An 8,565-nucleotide genomic window follows, 5' to 3' on the forward strand; every position below is an offset into this window, starting at 1 on the left:
GAGGAAGTCGCTTGGGGGCGGGGCTTCAGCTCGCCGGGGACGTGGTGGGGAGTGGCCTTGCTGTTGTGGGCGTGTCCATGGGCGGTGGGCGTGGCAGAGGCTGGTGGATTTGGTGCCCAGTTGATAAACACGAGGAGACTTAATGTGCGACTGGAAGACAAAGAACCTTGAGGCAGCTTAGTCAGCGTATTAATCTCACCGCCCTCTGCCGGCCCCTCCCCAGCCAGCAGAGAAGCCCCAGACGTGTGTCTGGGGGGCACCTCCCTGCCAGCTGCTGCCCTTGTCCAGCTTCTCTGGGTGTGTGGCCTCTATGAGACCCTGACGGCAACCAGCCCCCACCTCCCTGGCCAGAGGGCACAGGCCCGGGCCTCCCACACTTGCTCCTGGGCTGCCCTATCCCCCACCCCAGCAAGGGTGCCAGGCACGATGGAGTTTCTGCTGCCGCTCTTGGTGCGGGCAGCATAATTGGCATGTTAGGAGGAGGGAGCCAGTCCTGAGCCCTACAGGACCTCCCCCTGCCCGTGGCCCGTCTCCGATGGCCCTGCCTGTCCCACAGGGTGTGCGACTGCCCTCGGCCCTGCTGACCGTGCTCCACAGCCCTTCACCCTCTGGACCCTGCTCAGGGCATCGTGAGCATGGTACACAGGAGTTCCCGGGGGAGCATGCCATCAGCCTCCCTGGGAAAAGTCCCCTGAATGTCCCGACAGGTGGCCTTGGGGTCAGGGATGTGCATGGCATGACATCCCCTGCAGTTTAGGCTGTGGGCTCCCGCCCTGGCCAGCTGATTGTGACTTGACCCACTTGTGCCTCAGTGTCCCCATCTAGGGAACAGACCCACCAGTAGTGCTGGGAACAGAGCTTGGCAGGGGTGAGAGGCCAGCAAGCCTGAGAGCCCAGAAACCTGTTACGTTCGGGCCCTGGGTGGGCGAGGCAGGCGTGGCTACAGCACGGTCCTCCTGTTCCAGCAGCCCAGTGGCCCTTGGGCAGTCGCAGGGATGGAGGATGCACCCTCCGTCCATGTGCCTAAGAGGGCTCAGAGGGGACAGTGTGTGAGAAATGGCACACAGGGTCCTGCACGCAGCAGATACACAGTAAATGCCCGCCGCTCGGTCACCAGGCCCCTGCCGTGTGCCAGGCACTGCTGGGGTCCTCACTGGTACCGAGACCGCTGAGCTGCGTCCAGGGAACCGATAGGTGAGGAAAGGGCAGCCCGGGAGTGAGCCACATGGGATGAGCTTTGGGAGAAAGAAAAGCCCAGCAGGGGTGGTGTGGATAGGAACAGGGAACAGGGGAGGCAGGCTGCAGCAGCTTCAGGAGGTGACCGTCATGGTCCGTTCCGACTGCCCTCACAAAGCACCGCAGGCCGGGGCAGCAGCAGTAGACGTTTCCTCTTCACGGCTCTGGAGGCCACAAGGCCAGGGTTGGGGTGCCATGTTCTTGGGCGCTGGCGAGGGTCCTCTTCCTGACTGGCAGACGGCACTTCCTCGCTGTGTCCTCACATAGCAGAGAGAGGGAGGAAGAAGGGGGAGCTTGAGAACACTGGTGGCTTCTCCTAAGGCCACTCGTCATTATGGGGCTCCATCCTCATGACCTCCTGTAAACCTCAGGACCTCCTAACACCATCCCATGGGGAGTTAGGGCTTTGATGATGACACTCCAGCAAAGACTGGAGGTCAGAGAGAAGTGAGCCGCAAGCTTAGACGGAGGAACAGCAGTCTGGGCAGAGGGAACAGCTTGTGCAAAGGGCCTGAGGCAGGGGCCAGCCTGGTGGGAGGAGGGACATCGGGGAGACTGTCTGGAGCTGATAGAACAAGGAGAGGGCCTTGGCCGAACTGAAGAGAGGGCCTTGTGGACCCTTGTGTGAGATCCCGTCTCCAGTGGGGCGGGGCCCTTAGGACCCAGCAGAGGAGGGGCAAGGCCTACGCCAGCCCTTACCACCCCCTTTCTTGGAGAGGGGACTTAGGGGCAAGGCTGGGGCAGCAGGCAGGTGAGGGGCAGGTGATCCGGCTGCAGGGAAGTGAGGAGGGGTGGGACTCTGGGCCTGCAGTGAGGCAGGGACTGCCTGGATTTCAGACCAGAGGTGGGCATAAAGGAACAGTGGGCAGCTGAAAATCGGGGTTGCTGAGGTCTGAGCCAAGCCGGCAGGGGGGTGCTGCCCTGAGGGGTCAGGCAGGCACAGGGGGCACTGAGATGCTCAGGGGGCTTGAGTCGGCCATGGCACATTGTCGAGCTGGGTGAGGACAGAAATGACGACAGTGTGACGGTCAGCATCGGGTGGCCCTGGGGCGGTGCTGGGAGAAGTTTCCAAACGTTGCGCTCGTAGGCGGGAGAGACAGGAAGCCAAGCCAGTGGGCCGGGCCTGTCTGGACAGCTCAGCCAAGGGCGCTGGACTCACACTCAACGCCTCGGCCGACTCTGCAGACAGAGGATGCATTGAGCCGGGCGCAGCGGGCCTTCCGCTCACCGTCCGTGCCTGGCTATGAGGGCGTCCGCCATGGAGCCAGACGCTGGCTGTGTCTCAGAAGGGCATTTCAGCCACTGCTCCAGCCAGGGCTCATCCATGCAGCGTCCTGGTGGAGGGCCAGGCCTGGCAGAAGCAGCTGTGCTGGACCCAGGACCCGGAGGATGCATTGGGGAAACCAAGTCAGGCCCCCCCCGTGGCATTGGGGGGCAGCGGAGGGAGAGCCAGGCTCTCAGGGAGTGCACACTGGGAGATGGAGCGGGGCTCTCGCTGGGTGTGGTAAGTGAAGGGACTGCCCCAGCAGACGTGCCCCTCTGTCATTTCCATGGTGTGGGGAGCAGACCCCGAACTGTGTGGGGTCAGGAGCTGTCCTCAGAGCGACCTTGCTAATCTGGGTGGGGGTGGGCAGCTGGCAGCCCTTCAGAGAACAGGACACCGGCCCCAGCCCCATTCTGTCCCATTCAGGCTGCACCACCCGAGGCTGGGGCGGCTCCACCACCTGAGGCTGGGGCGGCTCCACTTCAGTGCCTGGCCAGATCCTGAATGTGCCAAAGCTAACCTTGATCCCACTGACCACTGTGACCACAGAGCGGGGCTGGGAGCCCTGCCTGGGGCGTTCGTGTTTCGAGTGGGAGGCGCAGTGGACGGCCCCAGGTCCCAGCGTCCTGCTCAGGCCCTAATGGGCCCCAGGTGAGCCTCTGGCTGCACACGTTTCCATCTCAGGCCTCTGGAGAGCAGGAGCTCAGGGTGTGTCCTCGGAGCCCGGAGGCCAGGCCAGGGAAGTGCACAGCCCATACTCGGCCAGCTCCCAGTCCCTGCCCAGCTCTCATGAAGCCCTAGGCATTCGCCGTGGGCTGGTCTGGGGCCAGCGGGCTGGAGGTGGAGGACAGCCTGGGCCCCCAAGTCCTCGGCTCCCTCTGCTCCTGTTCCCTTCCCCCCTGCCGCATTTAGGATGCTTGCTGTTTAAACAGGTCACATGGACAGGCTCGGAAAGGGGCTTCTATAGCAGCCAGGCCTGGCCAGAGGCTCCCGTGTGCCCCATAGGTAGCACCTCGCTGTCCGCCAGGCGCCTTCTTGGCCGTCTGAAGCCCCCATCGCTGCCGTTCACTAAGTGGGGGCAGGATCCCCTTCCCAGTGCGGGGTGGAGGCTTGGATTCCATTCGGTGGCACAGTGCTCAGAGAGCAGCCCTCCAGCAAGACCCAGGCCTGTTCTCATCCCCAGCGTGGGCCTGTAAGGGAGACCCTGAGAGACCCTGCCACTCTGGCCCATTTCCTCCCTTCCTCGTGGTCGGGGCCAGGCTCGTATTTAAATCAGGGCCACGCTGAGGCTGGCCTGAGGGGGATGTTGGCTGAGTGACCCAGCTGTGCAGATGAGGCTGGGAGGGGCTGTGTGTGCGGTCCAGTGCCTGAAATGACTGAGTGACTGGCTGCCTGAGCCAGCTCTCTCCATCTGTGGATGTTGCGTTCCCCGGCAGGGCCCAGAACCCAGGGCTAACGGTGGGGTCCAGGTGCACCTGAGGCTCCGACACCCTGCGTGGCCATTCATGCTAACTTTGACGAGTGCCCCAGCCCTGGTGGCTGTGCCCCCTGATGCAGTAGGGCCTGGACGGGGTAAGGGGGTGTCTGGGCCTGCCCTCCACGTCTGCCTGGTGCAGGCAGCCACCAAGCAGCTTCGCTTTAGGAGCTGAGCTCCTCGGGGGATGAGCACAGAGGGGCACTGCCCCACCCGGCCCATCCCTGCCGGCCCAGTCTGATGAGGAGGGCACTGAGCTCCGAGGCGTAGTAATGGGGCCAAGTCTGCTGGTCTGGAGGTGCCAGCACTGGATTCTCAGAGTGCCCCAACTGATGCCAGGGCTGGCTCTGGCCCCGCCCTCGGACTCACACCGGGTGTGCGCAGGGCCCCTGGGCACAGCCCGTGTCCAGCGCGTCTGCGGGTGGAGGGACACTTGGTTCCCAGGAAGACTGGGTAAGGGTGGGCATGGGGGTGTGGGAGCTGTGGGTGAGCGGGGGGAGGAGGGCCGGGGTGCTCCCAGCTGCGAGAGACGCCCTGGAGATGTGCCGGGCGTTGGGACAGCAGAGACAGGGTCCTCAGTGCCAGCCTCGTTCCGTCGTCGTCCCCTCTGCCTGGAACATTCTGCTACCTTTTCCACAGTGGCCGTGCCCCCGTCCATCCCACCACCTCCTCAGGGAAGCGCCCGCAGACCCTGGCTCTCAGCCACGGCATCAGGCCTTCCCACAGCGCTTCTCGCCTGGTTGGGGACGTTCCCCACATCCCGGATTCCATCCCATTTTTCCGTTGGCCACCTCATTTCTGGTCTGCCAGGTCTGTTGTGTCCTGGATCTGGGTCCCTGTGAGTGCTCCGGGAACGGCTGGACTGAGGTAGGGCCACTCTCCCAAACTCCCAAATCCTTTCGGACCCCTCAGGGCTGAGTGACACCCGCCTCTGCCTGGGCCGTGTTAGGACAGAGGCTTGGAGGTAGGCCTGGCTGTGGGGCTGCCGGGGGGCCCAGGACAGGCACTGGTGGCTCCACTGAGTCTGTATCTGGCCAGGGTTGGGTCAGGCAGCTGCGCCCCACCACCCCACTGCGGCTAGAGGAGATGGGGGTCCCTTGGGTGGAGACACGGCCAGTAGGGTGAGCCCAGGGCCAGGAGGGATGGACAGGAGCCTGGGGAAGGTTCCACGGCAGAGCTGGTCTGGGGGACTCATCTGAGGCCTTTGCCTCCCCGACCCTGGCCTGGACTGCCGCAGTGAGCTGGGGGTGGACCCAGAGGCCCGCCCCACCTGCCTCTGGGGCACAGCATGATGCACCCTCAGGAGGGGGATTGGGTGGCCTCACAGAGGTGGCCGAGGGCCACAGGGGCCACCGGAAAGGGGTCCAGGCAGGAGGAGCAGCAGGAGTTGATGCCGGGAGGCCCTGTGCGTGGGCGGGGAGAGGCCTGTCCAGAGCCAGGCCCTTCCAGGACGGGGGAGCCAAAGCCCGACCCCACCTGGCCCCACCCAGGGTGTGCCCCGTCTCGACGCCCGTCCCCTTTGACTGACAGTACAGTCGGGGAGATGCAGAGGACACTCAGACATGGCACTCGCCTCCACGAGGGGGGCTGGCTGTCACAAAGCCATGGCCGGGTTGGTCCTGGGCCCCCCAGAGACTGTGGCCTGGCCCACCCGGTGCGAGGTGCTGGGGGGTGCAGGCTGACCGGGTCCCTCTGTCCTCAGGAGCCAGACCCAAGAGGACGCAGAGGCTGAGCGCGGAGACCTGGGACCTGCTGAGACTCCCCCTGGAGCGGGTGAGCCAGGGACACACGGGGCCGATGTCAGCATAGCCGCTGCCAGAGCACGGGCACCGGGGTTAATGAGGCAGAGCCACCGCCACCCACCTCAGCCCGTCTGCTGGGGGATAAATGTACCCTCCTGCACAGGCCCATCTGCCACCTGCTCACCCATGTCCCTCAGTGTTGGGCCAGCTGCGCCCCAGGCGAGGCGTGGTCCTCACACATTTCAGGCCCCCATGCTTCACCCAGCCGCTATGTCACTGCACCCTCGGACCCACAGACAGGGACACCCACTCCTGCCTGCTCCCTACCCTCTCGGACTCGCACCCAAAGTGGGGACAGCTGCTCCAGGTGCAGACGCCAGCTGGGGTTCAGCAAACACAGACGGACAGATTCGGGGGCTGCCTGGCGTAGGGCCCTGGGCTGAGTCTGTGCCTGCCGGCAGTGGGTGCTGTGTGTCCTGGGCTGGCAGCCTGACCTCTCTGAGCCTCTGGTTCCTCTGGTTCCTCTGGTGCAGCCTGTGTTCAGTTGTGGATGGCCGTCAGGGTTCTGCTGTGGGGACAAGGCCCAAAGACGCCCATAGTCACTGTCATTGCCGGTGTAGGCCAGCCAACATTTGTGGGGGTCACTGGCCCTCAAGTGCCCCACCCTGCCTCTCCCGGGCCCCAGCCAAGGCCCCACAGCCCCAGTCCTCTCCTCCTCCCTGGGGACTGAGTACCTACTGTGAGCGTCCATGAAATGGAGGCGGCCTGGCCTTCCCTTCAGGGTCCTGGGATGGGGACATTGGTTCACAATCGCCCAGGACATGCACAGCCTTACCCCTCCCCAGGAGCAGAATGGAGACAGCCACCATGCAGGGGACTGGCGGGGGCCCAGCAGGGACTCGCTCCCCATCCCCGTGAGGAGCAGGAAGTACCAGGAAGGCCCGGACGCTGAGAGGAGGCCCCGGGAGGGCAGCCACTCCCCGCTGGACAGCGCCGACGTCCGGGTGCATGTGCCGCGTACGGTAGGCATCCTTGACAGCAGAGCCAGGCCGAGAGGGAGGAGAGCCTGGCAACAGCGCCCCAACTCCACTGCCAGCCAACGGGCCGGGCCAGGCCCGGGCACTCCGGGGAGGCAGGGGTCCCTCCGTGGTGCACCTGGTGCAGTGCTGTCCTGGGAACCCCGGCGGGGGCTCTGGGCAGGGCTGAGGGTTCAGCATTGTGGTCGCACCCGGCCTCAGAGGCCCTGGCCACCGAGGAGCCCCTTGGGCACTCTGGGCTGGGCTCTTCTGCAGGGAAGGCCCCGCCTCTCTTTGGGCCCCAGTTTCCATCTCGTTCACCAGTTGGGGGCTGGCTCTTCGAAGCCTTCAGGTGGCCTCTGTCTCTGACCCCAGCCCCCGGCCTCCTTCGTTGGAACCCTCCAGACCCAGCCGCTAGTCGCAGGAGCGTGTCCCTGAAAGAGACTGGCTGCCCCCACTGTGAGAGCTGGGCTGCACAGATGCCCTGATGGGGTACCCCTTCCTGAAGTGGCTCTTGGAGGCTCTGGCCAGTGAGGTCAAGCCTGTGTACCCTAGCAGGGCCTCGGAGGGGTGGACGAAGCCAATGTAATCCCTGGGGGAATCCTGGGATCTCTGACACCTGGTGGGGGTCCCTGAGCTGAGGGGCCTGAGGGGCACCCAAGGGGCAGGTGGGAAGCCCTGAAACCACGCCCATGGTCAGGCCCTGGTGTGGAAGCACCTGCAGCTCCTGCCAGGCCAAGGTGCTGGGGCCTCTCCTTGTCGGTGCAGTGGCTGGGGCAGGACCGATGGTGAGTGGGGTCGTGGAGGGGATGCAGCTGAGTGGCCTTTGCATGGCTGCCGAGCCCCTGGTAAGGGGACAGCAAGGGGCTAGGTCCACCCAGGGTTCCTCCTGGTCAGGGGCTGGGAGGCCCCACCCTGCCCAACCCCACCTGGGCTCAGGGTCACGAGTGGAGCAGAGGGTCACAGCCCAGCAAGCAGCAGCAGTGCAGCCTGGGGGCCGCCCGGGTCCTCAGGCCTAGCCAGGAGCCCCCCCGCATTGCTGCGGCACACACACGTGGAGGGAGGGGTGGGGCAGTTGCAATGACTGCCAAGTGTATGGGTGGACAGACGGGGACAGACAGACCTGTGGTCAGACTTGGGGACGGCAAACGGATGGGGGACAGACAGACCGGTGGTCAGACTCGGGGACGACGGACCGACGGGGGACAGACAGACCGGTGATCAGACTCGGGGATGACGGGGGACAGGCCGGGCCTGTGCCTGGCAGGTGTCAGCTGTGCCAGGGCCACTCCAGCCACGGGGGAGCTGGTTGGTGTTCAGGGGCACAGATGGGCCGAGTTCAGGTTCAGAGGTCAGTCTGGAGCTCCCCCGTGCAGAACGGCTGGGTCCAAACCATAGAAATAGTCTGAAACTTCCTCCGTGGGCACCCACCTGCAGAGGGGTATGGGTTCCAGGGTGGGATTCGCAGCCCCCCGAGGCTGCCCGAGCCCATCCTGCCCACCAGCAGGGTGCAGCCTCCCCTCCCCTCATTCAGCCTCAGCACTGCCCAACCATCTGGGCTGGTTCCATCAGTCCGCTGACGGGAGAGGTGCAGAGGGAAGGGTACCCAGGGAGCACCTGGTCAGGCCTTCCTGGGGGTCCTGGTGATCCCCCAGCCTCCCTGGGCCTGGAGGGAGGAGCAGGACTGGGACCCAGACACCTGCTCTGTCCACAGCTGGCTCTGCCCCACCACATCTGGGCCACCAAGGAAGGAGCGGGAGGCTGGCAGCGTGTGTGGGGCAGGCCAGCGTCAGCCGGCCTCAGGGACAGGTGGCTTTCTAGAAAGCACAGCCT

The 8,565-nt window shown here is 65.1% G+C and overlaps 1 protein-coding gene across 2 annotated transcripts in view; it reads left to right on the forward strand.

The window, feature by feature from the left end:
• Positions 1-8,565, forward strand: part of GPSM1 (G-protein signaling modulator 1) — a 29,500-nt gene that overhangs the window by 11,005 nt on the left and 9,930 nt on the right. The window contains exons 10-11 of one of the 2 annotated variants that reach the window (XM_011985070.1): positions 5,677-5,747; positions 6,562-6,738. In XM_011985070.1, the coding sequence (XP_011840460.1) occupies positions 5,677-5,747; positions 6,562-6,738 (248 nt within the window). The remainder of the gene's footprint in view (positions 1-5,676; positions 5,748-6,561; positions 6,739-8,565) is intronic. The other variant, XM_011985071.1, reaches the window with a different exon arrangement.

Source organism: Mandrillus leucophaeus, unplaced genomic scaffold (genome assembly GCF_000951045.1).
Source record: "Mandrillus leucophaeus isolate KB7577 unplaced genomic scaffold, Mleu.le_1.0 Scaffold28, whole genome shotgun sequence".
Classification (NCBI taxonomy): domain Eukaryota; kingdom Metazoa; phylum Chordata; class Mammalia; order Primates; family Cercopithecidae; genus Mandrillus; species Mandrillus leucophaeus.